Consider the following 20,391-nt stretch of genomic DNA (forward strand, 5'->3'; position numbering starts at 1 on the left):
ACATAATCAGTAATAAAATCTCTCTCCTACCTAAGCCTCTGCAAGATAACATTCAGCTCCAAATTACAAATACTTCTAGCATTTAGACTTCAACCAGCAGGAAATCTAAATGGTTAAACTCACATACTGATGGACAAAAAACCCAGTTGTTTGACACAAACCAAAGTTTTTATTGCTTCAGTAGAAGAGTTTGCTAAGATACCCAGAACTAAGAACACATACTCAAGATTATTGCTTTAGACTTGTATTATTAACTATTTGGAAGTGTTTAATAATTGTCCCACTACAAGACCTCAAGATTTTATAAACAAGTCATTTACAATACTTACCTGATTTCTTCTAACATGCTTGAGGAACAGCTTCTGCACGTTTTACAGAAAATAAGAGGGTGCATACCTGACTGCTAGTAGACCAGTGGGATATTTTTAAAGTAGTAATTGATGCTTGATAATTAATGAGTGAAAAGATTTTAAGGATACTGAGAAACTTAAATTTAAGAAGGCTGTTAAAAAAAATTAAGCTTTCAAATACAAAAGGTATCTCTGCTTCAGAAAATGCGTTGTACTTTCCAGGGAGAGCAAGATGTCCATAACATTTTATAAGTAAACTTTCCCAGTGTTCTACCATCATCAGTAGTTCACAGATCATGGACTTTACATAAGGCAATATACACAAAGCAAAAAAGGGAAGCTTTAAATTTCATGTCGGATAAGTCATACCTTTTGCATTATTATGCAAACTAGTATTACTTTGAGAGCCAGGTCACTAGGAACAGCTTAAAACTTTCACATCTACAGATCACAAACTGATTTTAGGATTAGGAACTGAAGACTGAAATAGATCATTAGGTCACAGGCTGAACTGCAAAAGAATGCCTCTTCCAAGCATCACTTTTTAAAGATATAAGAGGTGGCTGCACCATTAAAAAAAAAAAATTAAAAAATCATGACTAGAGCTATAGCCCAAAGTTACATGACACCTGAATAACCACAGCTGATGGGAACAATGACAGTACGAAGACACACAGCAAGCTGATTGCAGGTGTCCTACAGCTTCTCCTCCTTAGTTCCTGCCTCTTACTTCATCCGAAGTAGAATACTGCTTCAGGCTAAGTAAAATAAAACAACAGCTGCAGAACTAAATGGCTATTCTTTCTGCAAATGAGCAGCTGTGGTAGAAAATTGGCCCTCTGGCAGTCCAGAGGAGTATGATAGTTCTCGTACTCCACTAAAAGGCACAAACAAATATTCCAAAGGAATTCCAGTTAAAAAGTTAGGAAAAGTTGACTAAGGAAGAAATGATAAAGCAATCATGGAAGAACTCAGAGAGAAAAAAAAATGCTTCAAAAGAAAGTTGTAATAATGCAATTATCTGTATTTGAACAATTACAGTTACACAGAACAGTTCTAAGCAAAAACAACAATGGATTGCCTCCAGAAATGTAAGTCAACTATAAAATGGGAAGCAAAGCCACAAGAAACTTCAGGTAATCCTGCCAAAACCAGAAGGAAAATATGAATTTGGTGAAGTCCTACAATACCATAAAAGGAACATGAATAATCTATTTCTACTGGAGAACACAGTGGTATCCACAGACACCAGGAGTTAACTCACCACACATCACTGAAACAACCCACTTACACTTCAGTACGTAAAGGCAAGCAAGCACTTAAAACACTTTACTACAAATCTCTTCTGAGATACAAGGAACAGCAATGATCCTTGTCCCTCAGTTCTGCAAGATACCCTCTGCAAACTGTATCATTTGGAAATAGCTGTTCCCAGCACAGACATAAAGCAAGTCTTTGGCCGGACTTTTATTTGTACTGGTAGTAGCCTCTAGACAAAACCAAAACAACTGACACTAGGGACATGGGAAATAAGTTCCCAACAAGCTCAATTAAGTTTACTTTCGCTTACATAGCTTCTCACAAACAACTACACAACACAGGGCAGGGTGCTGGTTTAGCATCTTCCTTGAAAAATACAGATTTTTCTTCACAACAAGTAGTCAAGGAAGTTACACTCTGGCATAACTATAGAGAGATTTCCTGTTAAGAATGGATAATTACAGCATTGCAACTTCCTTCCAAGCCATCCATCCACATTCTCCTTTAAAGAGCGCTACTCCATTAGCTACAAGCAGATAGGGTTACTATGCCATATTCATTCAAGAACCCAACTCTAAATGTGTTTCACATCAAAGCTGTTTTAACTACACCCCACAACATGCATATGTACACAAACTTTTTTACGCTACTGATATCACTGCTACAGCAGTTTCACTGCACCGACCTAGTGAACTTCCTACTTGGCATTAACTATGTATCTTCTGTTTTTCCCAATATGAATTATCCATCATACATACATATGCAAGCACACACACTCCCCCCACCCTGTGTTAGAATCATGTAAAAAAAAAAAAGAGCAAAACCTGGCAACAAGTGTTCCAACACCTTTACATCCAAACAACCTAAAGTACTTGGTCTCAGCATCACTATACAGTACTGAACACAGCAACCAAAAGCTAAACACTGAAGAACAGGTTGTATAAATCTCAGTGTACAAATTAAACCCACAAACCCGTTTTGAGCTATCACTGCTCAGAGAGGTGTGAAAACTAGGACAAAGTCCTAGTGAAACTAGGTTTTCTGTAAAAGAAATTTCACGAACTATGCTTTGAGGGTTTCAAGACTATTAAACCTGCCTGATTACTGTAAAACAAGTAATCCATCATTACAAAAGCAGCACCTAGATTACAAAACAGAGAATCCTTATCCCAGCTGTAAGACTGGACCTCCAAAACAGGAGAAAAAGCATATCCCAAGCGCAAGTATATGACTAAGATGATTGTTGCTACCTATCATAAGCCATGCCCACTTGTAAATTAGAATTGTAATTCTTTCTCCCTCAAACCAAACAAGAAACTAAGCTTTGTAACAAGAGAGAAAGAACATTCTTTGGAGTAGATTATATTTTTATCGTTATGGGCTAAGAATGCCTTTTTACATTCTTTGATTATTAAGGTAACAGTCACAGAGGGAATATACAAACCTAGGAAGGGAAGCACTTCAGTTTTGGAACTCCATAGACAGTCAAGAACAAGATAAATAAGGGTAGGAATAATCATGTGCATGGATACTTATATTGGATTTTCCCCCATTTGTATGAGTTAACATGAGACTGAGCTACTTAAATGTGTTCATGATGGCTCAAGCTTAATAAAGAAAGAATTTCAGAAACAGGACAGTCAGAGATACTGAGATCTGTACAAGCAATACAAATACCACATTAACAAGAATGTATGTCATGGTCACAGAAAATGCTACAAAACTCAGACTTTATTCCAGGACAGTATTTAAAAACTCAGCTTATCAACTCGTCCAGGACACAACCTTTAACAAAGTAAGTTTTAACTGTCATTATCACAACAAAGACTAATTAGAAAAATATTTAAGAAGCATGCCACCTATGAAGACTGGTATATTAATTGTCATTTACAGCGAGATGTCAGTTCACAGGACCTACCTAGTCGTTAAACTGTTTGTTGCAAAAGGAAGAGATGTGCAAATAACTCAGAAGTGGGGCTTGAGTCGCAGCTTGTGCAAAAAGCATTCATTTTTAAACATACAACTATAAATGGTATGAACAAAGAAAATTTTCAAAATATGAAACTGTGTGTCATTTCCTGATGCCAGGAACACAGACTTCTAACAAACATATTACAGGCAGCATACAAAACTTATCTACCCATGATCTATTTTAATCACTAAAAAAAAAAAAAAAGGCACTAGTAGTAAAACTAATTAAAAAACCAAGTTTGCTTTGCTCTGATAAAAGAATTATCTGAGAAAGAGGCAGGAACTGGGACTTTTGACAGACTAGAGTAGACAAGGGAAATACAGAAATGGTCTCCTCATCCAGCAATTACCAGATAGCTTTCTAAGGAAGTTCAAGCACCCCCCCACAGCAGCATCCTATAGGTCTCCATCAGGATGTCCCCTAGCAACCATGTTCAGAACACCACCCTTGTATACACGCCAGCCTGAACAGCAATTGTCTGGTCACTTTGATGTTCTTTTTCATAAAGCTTATACCATTAAATAATTCAGCTAATAAACGCGCTATTACTGAAACTGTACTTTTAGCACTATTCCAGGATAAACCTGACGAAGTTTTTTTTTTCCAGAAAGCGTCCCTTCTGTTCTGCGAAATCCAGCAACATCACGACTTCAGACATAAGCCATATGACAAGGTGTTTTCTCTACCTGAGACTCAGTTACTTAAAGCCCAAAGATTTCCTCAGCCTTCTGACACCCTGGGCTGACCAAAAATAAGAAAGCCACTCAGTTACTATTCAGTCTTCAGGCAAAAGATGAAATGGATGAGGCAATACCAGAAAGAAACCGAGCAGCTGTTATGGGGCTACCCTAAAAAATTGATAACATCCCTCTTGGGTACTCGCAGAACAAGAATTTATTAAACCTTTAAGTCAGACATGTTTTGGTGGAAAGAAGAAATAAGTACAGTACAATTAATCCTAGTACTATCATCTGGTCTTCTCATTTGGACATAGAGCAACTCAGAAGGCACGAATTCAAGACACATGAAGACCCAACCTTCTCCTCACAGACGTGGGTGGGAGGAAAGGAGAAAGCACACATACAGAAGGCATAGCCACGCAACTCTCTCCAGTGTCTTTCATCACATATTGGGGGAAGTGAAACGGGGTGGGGGTGTGTGGAGAGAAGGGTCTTTAAAAGGCCTAGAATAAATAGATGCAAGATAATCAGGTGTTCAAGCCAAGAACATCCTCAGTCTTGTGACCTTACAGCTTAGTGGGAGACACACTAATAGGAACTTCGGTGCTCATCATTCTCTTCATAATCACCTGGATGGAACCGAGTTGATAGAAAACCTTTTAAGCCTTTCCACCTTGGATCTATTTTTAATAGAAGCTGAAAAAAGGCCAGACTCTGTATGGGATGTTAAGCTCAGGTACTGAAGGTCTGAAGAAGTCCTCTTAGGCCCATCTTCCCAAGCGAAGGAGACATACTAAAAAGGTAAGATTAAGAACAACACCCTTACTGAGAGAGATTAGCCCCTCAAGCACTCATTTCACACATTATTGTACGTGGAAGAGTCACCAGAATGACGGAGAAGCAATTTTTTTTTTTTTTCTAGTAGACTATTTGGGAAAGAATTAAGGTAATTGATCAGCTATTCCTTCTCAAAACTCCTGCACCTCCTCTACAGAACGGGGGAGCGCTGCCGTAGCAGAACACAAATGAGATCAATTAGTAAGGAAATTACAGCCTATTCCTCTGCTTGGCCTTCGTGGTCCTCTCTCCCTCCAAAGAAGAGGAATGGGGCAAGTCCTGTCCTTCAGGAGCTCGCACCCTCCAGGGCCCTGTGCATATGGAAGAGCTAATAAGGCCCCTTCCGAGAGCAGATACACCGAACAGCCTCTCCCAAGCTCTCCATCGCCACGTCCCCGATCCTACGCCCCCCCCCCCCATGCGAACGTCCTATGCTGAAACACACAGAGCTCCTCCGCCTGACGAGGCTTCGCGTCCCTGCGAGGCCGGTGGGAAAGCAGGCAGCCCCACAGCGGGCACCCCGCTCCACAGGACCCCGGGAGAGGCGGGGAGCCCGGCGGGACGCGCGGGGAGAGCCCTCCGTCCGCCATCCCTCCCCGGTACTCACAGTCCAGGTGCTTTTTCTTGGGCCCCATGACCTCGTGGGTCGTGGCCTTGCAGACGGTTTTCGAGACCGCCGAGCCGGTCACGCTGTGCTGCGCCGCCGTGATGCGGTCGGTGAGGCTTTGGCCGGACATGGCGGGTTGCTGGCGGCGCTGGAACCGAGAGCGGCTCCGCTCCTTCCTCAGGGGCCGGGACGGGAGGACTAGCCGGGGGACGGAGCTGCACGGACTCCTCACCCCGCCGTGCCGCAGGCGGCCCCCGCTCCGCCCTCAGGGACGGACCTGTCACCCGAGCAGGGACCCCTCCTCCTCCTCCTCCTCCTCCCGCCCCCCCTCCCCCAGCCGCCGTCCCCTCCCCCCTGCGCGCCTTCCGCTCGGCCGGGGACAGGGGGACACACACTGGGCGCCGCAAGGAAAATGGCGGCGGCGGAGCTCCTCCTCGGATCTTGCCGGGCCGCCCCGCATCACGTGACCCCCGGCGCCCCGCCCACGTGACACGCTCCCCGCGGGAAGCTCCGCGGTGCAACAAGAAGGCGGCGGCGGCGGCGAGCTGGGGAGGGGGGAAGTCACGTGGTGCCGCGCGCGAGCCCCCGCGCGGGTGTGGCGGCCGGGGTATCGATGGGAGGTCGTTCTCCTCAGGGGAGGAGGGCAGGCACGGCCCGCCAAAACCTGAGGGATATGAGGGAAATCCCTTCCCCGTGGGCAGGCAGCGGTGGGTGGGTGAGTGGGGAGGGCTGGTGGGCCCCTGTTTGGGTTCAGCGGGGCGGGTCAAGGCGCTGTGTAAAAAACTCGTGCAGCAAGTGGGGTGTCTTCCCCCACCCCCCCGACCCCCGAAGGAATTTTTTTGTGTTTCTCAGCTTGGAGAGTTTTGTGGGAACTCCTTCAGTGTCGCCTTTAGGCAATGTGAAGAGTAAAGGAAGAGTCCGGTCAGGGGCATCGAGGAGTTTGGAGCCGCGCGGTTGCTGCGATCTTTGCTTCTCCTCAGACTTACTTTTATTTGGAAGCTTGCCAAAAACTTCCCGAACGTACATCGCAGCAAGCGTAAAAAAAAAAAAATGGTGGTTTTCAGGTCTTTCGTGATTAGCCTCCCACTGTTCTGTTACTCAGCTAAATGCTTCTCAGGGCTCTTGGGCTTAGTCGGTGGCTCTGTCCTTGGCTTCTTAGGATTTTGTATGAAGTTACTTAAAGTTTCTGTTCATAAAAGTCAGCTAACTGTCCCTTAACATGCCCTCTGTAAGCCTGGTACCTATACGACCCAGATGCAGTGGCAGACAACGAGGAACAGCTCCTGGAGTCGTTACCTCCTGCCCTGCATTGCCAAGGTGCAGTCACAGCCTCCCAGCTATTTGCAACTTTCATTACTTGTTAAAACAGGGCTCTTCTCCTCCTTCCCAAACACACAGCAGCGAATAATACAGCGAAACCACAGGATTACAGCGGACAAATGTTATTCCTCTCCCAGAAGTGCCTCCTGAGAAGTTGTCTTGGAACTGTCCCTCATCCATGAAGCCACTGAAATATTTATTAGGCAACTTCAACAGAAGCAGTATACAAATGATACTCGGCTCTGTCTGCTTGACAGGATATATAAGTAGGATTATCTGTTTATAATGCGTAAGGAAAATCGGTGTTAGAGGAAGGACATCTGGTGAAAGCTGAACCCAAATAATGCGATTGCTGCTTGTAGAAGGAGCGCTTGCACATGTAGAAGAACTTGCTTCCTTCATAATGCCAGGCTCTTTGAAGATACTGTTGTGTTTGTATTTCTTGGCTCCTTCTGAACTGCTTCTGGAGTCCCAAACATCCATGCTGGGGAAATAAATCACTGATGTATACAGCAGCGGACTCTGAGATAAGACAGCTTTAGCACAAAGCTTTGCACCGTGAAAACACTGAGACTGCTATAGGCTATTGATATAGCAACACATATTGCTGTGAATACATCATCTTTTTGTATCAATTCCAAATTATACTGTAAATCAGAGATATATAATTTTGACACTGCTGGTATTTTTTATGCTAACTTCAGCTAGGACCAGGATTTCAACACCCCACTTCAAGTTGCTATTTGGAGAAGTTCCATGGAGTTGGCCTAAGTAATTTAGGCTCCCTCAGTTCTTCTCTGACTATGCCCATCACTTTCTCCAGGAACAGTGAAACTATCCAAACAGGGGAAGGTTGCAACTCTAGAAGTCACTGAGACCAGATTTGGACAAAATATCTCATTCCTAAGGGGACAAAAAGTGGCCTTGGTCTTAGAGGTCCAAAACCAAAAATAAATTTAGCCTTTTTACAGCTCTTCCTACGCACAGAAGCCTCATGGTTTTACCCCACAGTTAAAAATTGTGCTCGTTATTTTTGTTCATAAGCAGAAATGGGAGAGAGAAGTGATGGGAAAACGTATTTTTTTAATTGTTTGTCACTTTTTAATTGCTTGGGAGCCACTTGATACCATTACTGTGAGGAGCTGTGATAGATAATATCTGAGCACCTCCCAAAGATTTGGAAGTTGAAATCAAAATATTATCTCTTTTCCTTTCCAACCTGAAGAAAACAAGTTTGATTAGTTTATAACTCATTTGTTGTTTGTGTGCCTGGGTGTGCTTGAGAATGAAAGGAGAAAGGAGTACATATCTGAAGAGAAACTAATACAAAGATAGGAGTCCTATATTTAGCGAACTGGCAAACCTAAACAACATTCTTTTCCCTTGTGAAAAGTTATTCCAGAGTCTGGATCCTGCTCCTGCAAAAATGCTGTATCTTGCATTCACAAGCTTCCAAAAGTGTCGGTGTTTCACTGGCATCCAGCTCTCCTGGAAGGACAGACAAGCTGACAGGGCTGTTTCTCCCCATCTGTATTGTATAGCGCCGAAAACCTTGTCTCGGCATGACCGCTGTAATTTATTATGTATGTCACTTTCTTGCAACAGTGTCATTTCTACTCTTGTGTGGTGCCTGTCCCACTGTAAAGCCTGCAATCTGACTGGGTGCTTTGGTGTTCACAGTGCTGCTGGCATCCGTGCCCTTCCTCCATGCTTCGTACTACTGCAAACGATTAGAAAAGCTGTGGGTTGGGGGGCACCATTAATCAGATGTAGCTTCAGATTTAAAACAGGTGTTTTGGCTGAATTTCAGGTCTATTAGAAATCAGCCTTTCTGGCGCACAAAACTGGTGGGGCACAAAGCTGAGCACACACTAATAAACTGTAGCAGGCTCATTAGCAAGGATTTGAGGGCATATCTGGAAATAGCAACAAAAAAACCCAGCAACCATAATCTGGGAAGTGAAGGGGGCTGATGAAGAAAAGTGGCAGAGAGGCAAAAAATTCAAAATAGGGCTGGGCCAATGGAACTGCTGAAGGGAATGGTAAGAGGGACAGTGATGGGGCAAGGAGGCAATGGGGAGGAAAACCAGAGGCAGTGAAGCCACCTGAATAAGGTTGGAAAACACTCTTTCAGTGTTCTATAAATGATTTGGCAACATGTTACAATCCAGATGTTTCCCATGACCCATTTCAAGGATCACCATAGTTTCATTTGCTGTTAAGGGTTATAGTGTTTTCCCCAGCTTTTAAGGAAAGGTGGATTTGATGTCAGCCCCAGGAATTTAGCATCTGTTTGGGTTAGAGACATGTAGAATAGACTGTAGGAAACAGAAAACACCAGCTCTTTGGCTTCCCCAGTGTAGCTAGCTATGACATATGCCTGTGTCCACAGCCTCTTAGGAATATATGGTTCATTTCTCGTGCACCTCTGGCAATGTAGAACTCCAGAGCAGCTGCATGGCTAAAACCAGGCTGCTCACTGATTGTATACAGCGATCTAAGGTTATTGATGCACTTCTGAGCAGCCTAATTTTGCCCAGCCTAGTAGAACTCTGCCCATTTAACTGTAGTATAATAATTTCAAAACTATTTTCAAAGAGTTTGGCAAAGATTAACCCAATGTTGCTTTTCTGTGAAAGACATTTAGAGTCATGCTCCAGCTTGACTACAATAAGAATTCAATATAATTGGCATCACCATAGCAACTTAATCAAATAATTTTATGGACAATAATTAATTTGTTCTTGTAACACCTCTAAGAAAATAAACTGGGACATAGAAAAGTTATGGTCAAAGTAACACTTGTTAGTGGCACAGTGAAATAAAGTAGCCCAGGAGTGTGGTTTTCATTACTCGTTCATGCTGCCGACGCGATCAGGCAGCCAGCAGAGGTATGCAAAGTGGCCAGATTACAGGGCAAAGGAGGAGGCGGCATGACCATTGAGGACTGCTGGAATATTGCAAAATAGCCGCAACACACGAGGGAGTTGGGATACTTTTTTAATTGATACCCCTTTCCACTACTCCAGGTGTGCTTGTTTACACCTCCAACATTCCTCTTGCCCACACGTAACATGATGACCCGCCAGATTTTACTTTTGCTTCTCTTATATCCAATTTATATGAAATTATGTTTCTGATCCTTCAAACTTTGAGTACTCAGCTCCTTCCTTTCCTAATGATCATTATTCCATGCTCAGTTCATTCCTACCTCAAATACACCACCCTCTTCCATCTAAATACCCACCTTGAGCCTACCCAGAATGTTCCTGCTGAGATCACCTATTGCTCTGCATTTCTCTTGTGGCACTTGCTTTTCTTCTAGCTCCTCACTGTCCTCACATCTTGTCCAAATCTTGTCCTTGCAGACAAAGCCAACTTCCTCAAGTCCACGTTGAATCAGACATCTCTTTTTTAATTCTCTTTCCTCTTTCTGGGAATGGTGACAGCTTTGACGTTTCTTTTGTTCCTCTCACATTTCCTCTTTTGTGCCTCTCTATGTAAGACCAATATGCAACATCCTTCCTCATACATAGTATTCTGAGCTCTGCAGCATGTGTCACCTTCTCACACAGCTCCAGTTAACTAGTAGTTGGTGTCCCTTGCTGTTCTGTCCCTCAAAAGGAAGCTGCCTTTGTCAAGGAAGAAAGCAGCTGCCTGAGAGCTAACATAAATTTGACATGAGAAAAGCAGGTAGGAAGGGAGAAAAGTGAGTCAGTCGCGTTTCACAGGAGGGGAGCAATCAGAACTAATTTTACTGCATTCACTTAGGAGTAGGATATCTGGGTAGGAGCTCCCGTGCCATATGAGAAGGTCTAAGTAGAGGTGGAAAACAAATGTGATGCTTCTAAATTCTGTTGTGTGTTATAACACCTTTCTCTTCCTGCCCTGACATGAAACTTGCACATTGCAAAATTGATCGTGTCATTAATGCTATAAGCAAATGCCTTCAAAACCAGGATTGCTACCTGACCGACAAATGCGTGTAACAAATGTCTTTTTGTGTGTGAGATAGAAAGGAAACAAGCTCCCTCACATTTTGTTCGCACTTTCCAGTGGATGTGTCAAACACTGACACCTCTGAAGAGTGAGAGGTACGCTGTCCCCTGTGTCTGCCGTGCATTGCCCGTCAGCAAGCATTCCTAATGCACTCCCGCTGCTCTTTCCTAAGGACTTTTTTTTACACATCCTTCCTTGGCAGTGGGCATTCTCACGGTTATTCACTCAGATGCTGCAAGGGGAAAAACAAACCTTGCAACACAGCCTTACCAGCATGATAAGTGCACTAATGCACTTCCCCAAAGTTTCTGGAGACCATCTTTCATGCAGGAAAAACAAGTGGCCCGGTCCCGGCTAGTGATACTGTCTCCATCCCTTCCCCCTAGTTTCATCTCGAAAGCCTAGGGCCTTGCTGCCAAATACTTCTACCCATCATTCCAGGCTGGCAGTGTTCGTGAGACTTGGCAGGAGATAGCATTTGATAAGAATCCTTCTCTGGGCACTTCTGAGAGGGCACTGTCATTCATTTCACTTCCCTGCCAGTTCACAAGCACCAAGCCAGCAGGGTGAGTGCAGGAGGAACTGCATTCCTTTTGGGTTCCTGTAGCTCAGAAGCGGCTCCTATAATTTTCGTCAGTCACCTTTGAGCCAAAAGCAAGCATAACACACTTCAGCCCCAAAGGAGTATTTTTCAGGAAAGTTATAAGCAAACAAAAATGCAGGGTATGAATGGAACAGCCACTTCAACCTGCTGCCAAGCTATAATTGGTACTTATGCTCACACTCTTGCACACACATACGTGCAGCAGAGCTTAATAGATTCCCTCATTAATGTTGAAGCTCATGTGCTCATGCTCTGTGTCTGGGAAAGCTTTACACCCACATGAATTTTGATGTGGAGCTGAAACAAAAATGTTGATGCTGGCAATGCCAACTATAGAGAGTAAATAGCTGGGTCCAGTCCTGCCAATGCTGACTTGAATGGGGCTTCTTACCCAAAAGAAAACCTATGTGTGAAAAGTATTCTCACGACCGGGTCTGTGCAGCAAAAGTAAATCCTGGTTCCCTTCCTCAAATGAATAAATCCATTTATGCCAATGAGGTGGTTTCAAGACTTGTATAGGTAGGTCTCACTCCCTGGTCTTAGGTGAGATCTGAATCTTGCCCACTGGAGTGAGTCAGGCTATCAGTGTTTGGCTCTGTGCTTCAGGGGTCAGTGACTGCATTTACACGTGGGCAGACTTCATGCTGGTTAAATCAAACTGCTGCACTGAAAAGGATATTAACTAAATGCCTCCCAACTTTCTGATGGTGTATAAGCTATTCTGAATCTTAAAATCAATAGAGGATTTGTCCTAATTCATTCCAGTACACACAAGTACATAAATGAAAGTGCTTTCCATTCACTGAAATGGAGGAAATGCATAAAAAAAGAAAAGAACTGGGTATTTAAAATTGCTTTGTTTTTCAGGATCTGAGAAGCAAAGAATTACAAGAAATACTGGAGTGACTGTTATCACCTTCTCTGTCACCCCCTGTTTCCTAGTTTTATTTCTTAGAGCTCAAAAAGCAATACTTTCTGAGTAGCAGTGGTGCAGGCTTGTCTTGATAATGTGCTTCAGCCACGACCCCTCTCTAGAAGTGATTGGATTATATGTGCTGCTTGTTTCCTCCACTGAGACCAGGGACAGATGCAGGCCAGATGTGAATGGCAGGGACAGAGCGCTCCCTTCACAGCCGTATGGCAGGCACCCACCTTTCCGGCAGCTCGTCGGCCTCGGGGAGATCCCACAGTGGAGGGCCAAATGCAGGAGAATACATACTCACAGTTCTGCCTCAGGTTGTGCCTTCTCTCCGACTCCCCACCGCTTGCAGATGGGGTTGAGGTGCCAGAGAGAGGATGAGGCGATACACTGGGAACGAGTGAATCGAATCGCCAGCACTACAGCAGTGGAGTGGGAGAGGGGCTACAATACGGCTAAAATTTCCTTGGTAGCCTCCTGGTAAATCCGTATCAGTTTAAAGCTACAAGCGAATCTGGCAACAAACTTCTGTGACTTCAGATCAGAAGACGCCTACTGTGTTGGAAGTTGTGTGATGTGGACCTTTCCACTGGCAACTGGCTGCAGGCCAACAAACTCGCTTTCCACGGATCACAAAATCACCGGAATTTTTACTCGTCATTTTTATCTGAATGCAGGAGCGAAGAGTGGTAGATGATCTGTATCTCATTTCTAATGCATCCACCTATCCAATTCTTCTCTTTGGACCACTTCTGTGTGCTTTCACTAATCAGTTAAGCCCTCCCTTGCCTTTTCATACAGTGTCCCTTTTCATTGGAAAGCCAGACATGTTGGCAGTGCTTGCTACTGGAGGAATAAAGCAGGAATAATGATCCAAAAGAAAGGATTATAGTCTCTCAGATTGCACTGGGATATTCTCAAGTCAAACACTAACCTGCATGTGTTGGTATTCACTTTTAACATTCTCCAGGAGCCTGTTTGTTGCTAAAGACTTTGTGCATTGGAACAGCAGCTGAAACCTAGGAAGACCTACAAAAGTAAGATGCTGATGAACGTTCCATGCACCTGTGGTTTTTAGCCCTCACAACCTACAAAACAGCAAAAGATAAAGAGCAAAAATGAGTATCAGATGCATTGAACTGATTCAGATTACATAACCCAGTTGGAGGAAATAGGAGAAGGTAAGTAGTTTGTGCAACAGCTTGTTGACCTGCAAGATCAGATGCCTAAAAGAACATTTAACTAAGAACAGCTGCAACGAAAACAGTAGTGTAGGCAGGTAAAACCACAGATCAAATACTTTGCAGGTCCACATTTCAGCACATGCAGCATGCTTTCAGATGCCAGATTCTGTTCCTATTGAATCTATGGCAAAATGCCCACCGACTTCAAACAGAATAGGTTTTGTCCCTGTAAGCTAAGAGTATCGCCAGCAATATCAATGCAGTATAGAAATGAATTGTGTAGGTGAGGAGGAGGGAGCTGGTACTGCAAATTTAGTGCCTGCCTGATCTGAACACTTTTATTTTCAAATTAACAAAACCCTTTTACTCTTGGGACATTATATCAATCATTTTTTTTTAGGTCCATAATATTTTAAAGTCTGTTGGCTGGAGTGCTTAATAGTTATAAATATTATTTAGTAAATATTTTTTAAATGGTTAAACAAAGTGTTTAGAAACATTAGAAACATTCTTTTCAAAACAGAACTTTTTGGTATTGTAGAAAGTTTTGTTCAGCAAAGCTCTTTAAACCTTGGTATTGCTATTCTCTTTCTTTTACCTTCTCCTCTGTTCCATGACATTCTGTTTACTGAAGTTATCCAAATCTATATTCTTAAGCCTTATCCTGAAAGTGGATTTGATAAATCTTTGTAATTGTTTGACATCTCTTAGCATTATGGCATGTATCTGAGCGTGGGTCTGTGCATGGATGTGAAAATGAATAGCAGAAAACAAACTACTGAACTTTTTGTGCAATTAACTAATTTTGCATCAAAACAAGTAAAATTGCCAGCAGTGTATCTGTAGTATTTTAAAATCAGATAAAAATAGGATTGCCGTATTCTTTAATTAGCATAGCTGAAAGTTAGCCAAATCAGCTTCGGACACAGCAGGAGACGTACAGTTTGTCCTGATTTTGTGGGGAATGAAAAAATGTAATACTTGGCACATGAACTAACTATGCTAACCGAAAATGTTATTAAAGCATATTCAACTAAATCAAATATGGTGGTTTACTAGAGATTAGTCCACATATTTTAACAGAACAGAAGAGCACAGTTTTAAAGTTGTGGACTACTGAAAAAAACAAAATCTAGAGAAAGTGATTATCAGTGACATGAAGATTTTGAGGAAAACTATTTACATATTGAAATCAGTAATCTCCTTTTGCCAAACCCTGGCATTCTTACTGACACAGAGTAACATCATCCCCTATGAATAGTTTTGTTTACTTAGGAATCCAGTCTTTTATCGCAAATGAAATTGCAAGGTGTTTCAACTTGAGCGAATATTTTCAAATGTTAAGATGTTAAAAGCCACTACTTTTTAATTTCTGTGTGCCCAGTTGCATAAGATGGGTTTCAGTGAGGTTAGAGGTATTACATTAACATGGGATAAATTGTTTATTAAACAGGAACAAACATCAACTGAGTGAACATCTTATTAGTGCTTACAACATCTAGCTTAGATGTAGTGCCTGCCTGTGCATGATGGAACTGCAGCGTCTTACTAAGCAGATACTTTCTTGTGCAAATTTAAGGGCAAAATTCTGTCATTCTCAAACACGCATCCTTAAGCAAAGATACTCTCAAGAGTCATGAAAAACTTCCAAAAAGTCCAATAAGAAAGCCACTGATGAAATCAGATGCGGGCTTCAAACCAGTCCTGTTAGAAAAAGGTAAAAATTATTCTTCCTGAAGCAGTGAGGACTGAATCCAGAGAATTTCCTTGAGGAGGGGCATTGCAACCCTCCCTGCAAAGTTTTACTTCTCTAAATTGCAATTTGAACTCCTGCCAGTAAGGTTATGAAGGATGTTCAATAAATTAGTGCATGTGGCAGCTGCTCTCACCATCCACTTCTCTGTAGACAACCCAACTCAGTTTGGGAGAAACACTGTCCCCTATACTAGAGGGCTATATGTAGACAGCTGCCAAATTTCCATTTACTGGCCTTTTCTGTCTTTAGAAATGCTTACTATTATTTTTTCAAGAACTTAATTATGAAGATTACCTCATTCCCAGATGTGACATTTCACAGCTTTAGAAGAAACAGTTACCTGAAGAACTCTTCAAAATTGTATCACGGAACATGTCTCTTGGTGTTTCTCTAATCCAGATCATTTTGTTTCCTAGAAAGGACAGCTCATCATTTCATAGGACTGACTTTTCCCTGCACAGATGGTTTGCCTGTTAAAAAAACCTATGCTTCAGAAACCACAATAGAACATGAGCACTCTTAGGCAATCCCAAATTTGGGCTTCTGACCCTTCATGAGGTTGTAGCAGCCCTGAGTGAGGTTGTAGTTATAGCCAAAATTAAATCGTTTCGATAGTTCTCGGGCTGTGAGCCAGATTGAAGGGGAACTTGCAATCAGAAGAGGAGCTACTCAAAAGCCAACTGGACCACATCTTACTCTTGTACCAGCTTCCATCTTTTTGAGACTTTGATGATTATACCCATCAGACTGTCTATAAGAAGTATCTGATAGTGACAGTGAGTGAAGATTATTATAGCCCATCCGTTTTACAGACAATGAACACCAAGACAGGAGGCACAAAGACAAGACAGGCCCTGAAGACTAAAGGGTGAGGTAGAAATCTTGCCTTTCCTCAAGTCAGAGCCACCAATTCACTTTGCAGCACACTCCACAGATCCATAACCTCTTTAGGTGAGAAGCGTTTGTTGGGCATCCTTCCTCAAAGATCCTCAGATCTCTTTTCTACCCCAACCCCCATATCCCATTGGTGGGAGGAGGTAGGATGGCTCAGTCACCCCACAAGCTCTGTGTCACTTCTCGCTGATACGTACTCTCAAGGAAAGCATAATGCATCCAGGTTCTTTCGTGAACAAAGGGATGTGTGGGAGCATTTGTTGCCTTAGAGACTTGCTAAACATCTCATGGGTAGCTGGAGCATAACTGAAAACAAAGACCTAATTCCAGTGCTCTTGCAATAACTTCTGGCCAGCGCTGTCTCTTAAAAAAACAGACTGGAGAAATGTAAACATGTGTTTGGCCAGTAAAGGAGTCGTTATATAAATGTTAATTATGAAGAGGATTTCCCATGTACAGGGCTTTTGACACAACTTTGATCCCATGCAAGACACAAGTCTCAGGAATCACATGCTCTGCCTTAGAACTGTGCTGACACTTCTTCGAGCCGTAAGAAGCTGCAAGGGCATTTGCTGTATCACAGGAACAGAAAAAGCTTTGATGATTGAAACTGAAGCTTGCACAGCATCGTGCTGAAGCAACCTACTATTTAATTAAAAAGTACCATTGGTCAGAACTTGTGAGTATCTAGCTATGATAGCTGGGTGGCCCATGCATGACAAAACACAGGAAAAAAAATTTCTAATGACCCTCCCAAACTCTCTCTTGTTCCCCATAATCCAGCTGAAACCAGCCATAAAATCCATGTATCTCATCCGCTCAGTCAGCTATTATCTGCTCCCCCAGTTTAAAGGCCTGCCTTTGGTCTCCCCTCGCCTCCTGCATCTTCCCAGAGGTCTTTATTTTTCTTTGCAAGGCTGATACAATTCAGGCTACACCTACAGAGCACACTATAGCAGCCTACTGAGCAGGTAGGTGTAGTAATGAGATGGATTGCTGAGCTAGAATACCTGCAGTATGTACTGCAACCCAGCTAGTTCATTCACTGTATGGAGTAAATGTACCCTTAGGTCTCCTCTGTCTCCCTCCTGACATTTCTTCCATCTTGTCCTTGCTTCCTATGCCCTTCTCTTCCTTCCCTCTCTCCCCTTACCTTCCTCCCCAAACTGTTTGCCCCTCGGCCTTCTGCCCCCAGTCCTGATCTACACTCTGCTGCTGTCCTCCTGGGACTCACTTTTTTAAGTAGGTTGCATTGAAAGCTGCTTTTCCCTTAATGAACAGCAAACAAAATAGCTAGTAAAAAATAATTAAATAAAAGCCATACATTTGGTGTAACATGGGCTATGGAGTCACTACGTTTTTGCTGTTACAGGTGTGAGATTCTTCTCTTTGCTTTCAGCATTTTGAGCTGTAAGGATCTGACTTTAACGCTTTTTTCCTCTACAGCCAGCAGAGATTCAAGTTAAACTGACCTTTCCAAAGGGATGCTGAGATTCTCACATGGGTAACATGACTCCAGGCTCCCACAAAGATCACAAGAACTGGGGACAACCTTAGGCTTTCTTTGCTGTGAATAGTGCCATTTAGTGAAGGGAATGACTCACCATGTCCAAAGTGAAGCCTGTCCTCAGACCATCGGTGTGAAGGCACCAGGGGACTAGTTTAATAATCAGCCTGTTGGCATTGCTGGTGGCTTGAGCAGACACTGTGACACTCCTCTCCTCCTCCCTCTGTGGCCATCCCTTCCTCACGTGCTGCCCTTGTGCAAGCAGCATTTGTGCTGCTGAGTGATGAATCCAACCAGGGAACTTATCTGACCAAAAAATATTGCTGGCCCTTTTTTGCAGAGTTACTTTTTTCAGTTGGATCAGAGTTTCCTGATCCAATTTGTGGTGTGGCTCCAAAGTGTGTCAGCACAGAGTAAAGGCAATGAGAGGTGGGAACATGCAGGCAAGAGTGGAAGTTCAGGGATATGAAAATTGTGCAAGTGGTCTTTGGCAGTCCAGTGGCTGAATATTGAACCACGCTTTGGGACTGAAACCTTCTGTCTGCCTTGCCTGTTAAACTGTTATTGCATGTGGTGCTCTATAAATAATGTCTTTTGAAACTATTGCAAGGCTATTTTAAAAGAGAAATACAGTTACTGAATTTCCACTGTGATTTATCTTCCAGCCCTCCTCCCTTCCCAGTCCCCTGCGGCTGATCATCTCATTTATGTATTTAACAAATGTGAAACAAAATACTCCACTGCTTTTCTCCCCGTTCTTAAATAAAATGGTGAGAATTCAGCCGTTCAAAATGACTAAGCAAGGCAACAGGACTTCTGCTTAGGAAGAAAGACAGAGATCTTCATTTGAGGCTTTAGAGGGTTCCAAATAGCGAGAAAGAGTTGAAGCATTTAAAACCCAGAATTCTTAAGCGACCTTTTAATTGAATGAGTATTTTTATATATCAGAATTTCTGCCCATATCCAAGGGGCTGTATAGGAGTTCTGGGCTGGCATTGGAGATAGTTTGTAGGTAAATGTACGCTTTGACTTAGTTAAGATATTAATGTTGAAAATAGCATTTTTATTCCAAGCAATAAAATGTGAGTTACAGTTCTGAAGATGACAGAATTTGAAGCATATTTATTTGCAGCAAAAATCTGCCTCTGAAGGAGGAAATAATGGTTTGTTGATAATATTGATTCTGAAATAAAGAAACTCAATGGTGTCAGAGGGCCAGCTTTTCCAAGAAGATGATTCTGTGAGTGCCATCGGTACCCACAGAGCAGGTGATAAATTACGCATCCTTGATCTATGGTTTCTAGACACATTACCTTTTCTTCTAGTGATGTAATAACAAGCTCCAAAAGGGAGTCAAAGCCTCAGCTGTATTTAATATTGACTCACAAGCTTTTGTCACAGGCGAGCATGATTTCCTGATGTCTTTGACACCCAGGAAAGAAGGATGACTGAGAAACCTATAAATCTCGAAGTCCTGTTTTAGACATAACAGAGCGAAGGAGAGAAAATTATGACAACGTAGCATTTACATGGTCAAAGTACTACAGTTGTAATAACAGCCCCAATACCCTTGTAAAGCTAAGGAGTAAACACTATTATCTCCATACAGAAGCTTGCCAAAGGTGATATGCCCTGGAATTTATTTTAAGTAAGACTGAACTGTTCAGTTCCTCTCTGGAAACTAATAAAGAGTTGCAAAGCAAGCCTGTAGCAGAAGTAAGAATAGATCCTGGTACTTGCTGGGTTTCAAGCCCATGCCACCTCACAACCGTCAAAATTTCCTGTACAAGAGGTAGCTGGAAGCTATATTAAAAGCTGGGGTTTATTGTGTTGTTGCTGCAGAGGGGACCAGTTGTCTGGAATTTTGTTCCTGCAAATTGTCCTTCATTTGGCATGTCCCTGAAAAGAAGTAATCCTTGTTTCCACTTCTGATGATAAAACAAGCAGGTTTTTTCTTGAATGCCAACCAGCTATTATTATACAATTCATTATCAGATCAAAGCAAACATGACCTTAGCCCTCGGACAGTGCATCATAGCACCATACCTTTCACGTGGAAAGGAGGAGGAAGGGGGAGGAGAATACATATCCTGCTTTGCTCTCCAGATGTGACTGCAGGTATTTTAAAACATAATTATGGTACCAGCTAAGCTCTTTGGCTTTCAGACTGATTGGGCGTCTCGCCTCCTCAGTGTATTTCTGGGTGCTGTAAATATTGCCGTTCATGTAGCAGGAAAGCAACTGAGCCACAGCCTTGCTGGCTAATGACTCAAAAATGTGAGGACAGATAGAAGCCATACCTATTTCTGAAGTCACTTGCTCAGCATATCAGTACAAATCTATGTAGCCTTTATACCTTAGCAGTAGTCCTCACTGCATAGAGGCGAGGGATCATGTTGTGACAGGTGTCCTTCCTTCAACGTGCCCCTTTCTGTGCGTTACGAGAAGCAGACAGACCAGTGCCCAAACTTGCCAACTGTAGGGAGCCTTTGCCAAGAACAG

General features: G+C 42.8%; 1 protein-coding gene across 9 annotated transcripts in view; it reads right to left on the minus strand.

The window, feature by feature from the left end:
* PICALM (phosphatidylinositol binding clathrin assembly protein) overlaps positions 1-6,026 on the minus strand; it is a 69,537-nt gene extending 63,511 nt beyond the window's left edge. For 3 of the 9 annotated variants that reach the window (XM_069808510.1, XM_069808509.1, XM_069808505.1), the window contains exon 1: positions 5,707-6,025. In XM_069808510.1, the coding sequence (XP_069664611.1) occupies positions 5,707-5,836 (130 nt within the window). In that variant the 5' untranslated portion in view covers positions 5,837-6,025. Of the gene's footprint in view, positions 1-5,706 lie in introns of all 9 variants that reach the window. The other 6 variants (XM_069808512.1, XM_069808511.1, XM_069808508.1 and 3 more) reach the window with 4 other exon arrangements.
* Positions 6,027-20,391: the final 14,365 nt, after the last annotated feature.

This window comes from Haliaeetus albicilla, chromosome 20 (genome assembly GCF_947461875.1).
Source record: "Haliaeetus albicilla chromosome 20, bHalAlb1.1, whole genome shotgun sequence".
Classification (NCBI taxonomy): domain Eukaryota; kingdom Metazoa; phylum Chordata; class Aves; order Accipitriformes; family Accipitridae; genus Haliaeetus; species Haliaeetus albicilla.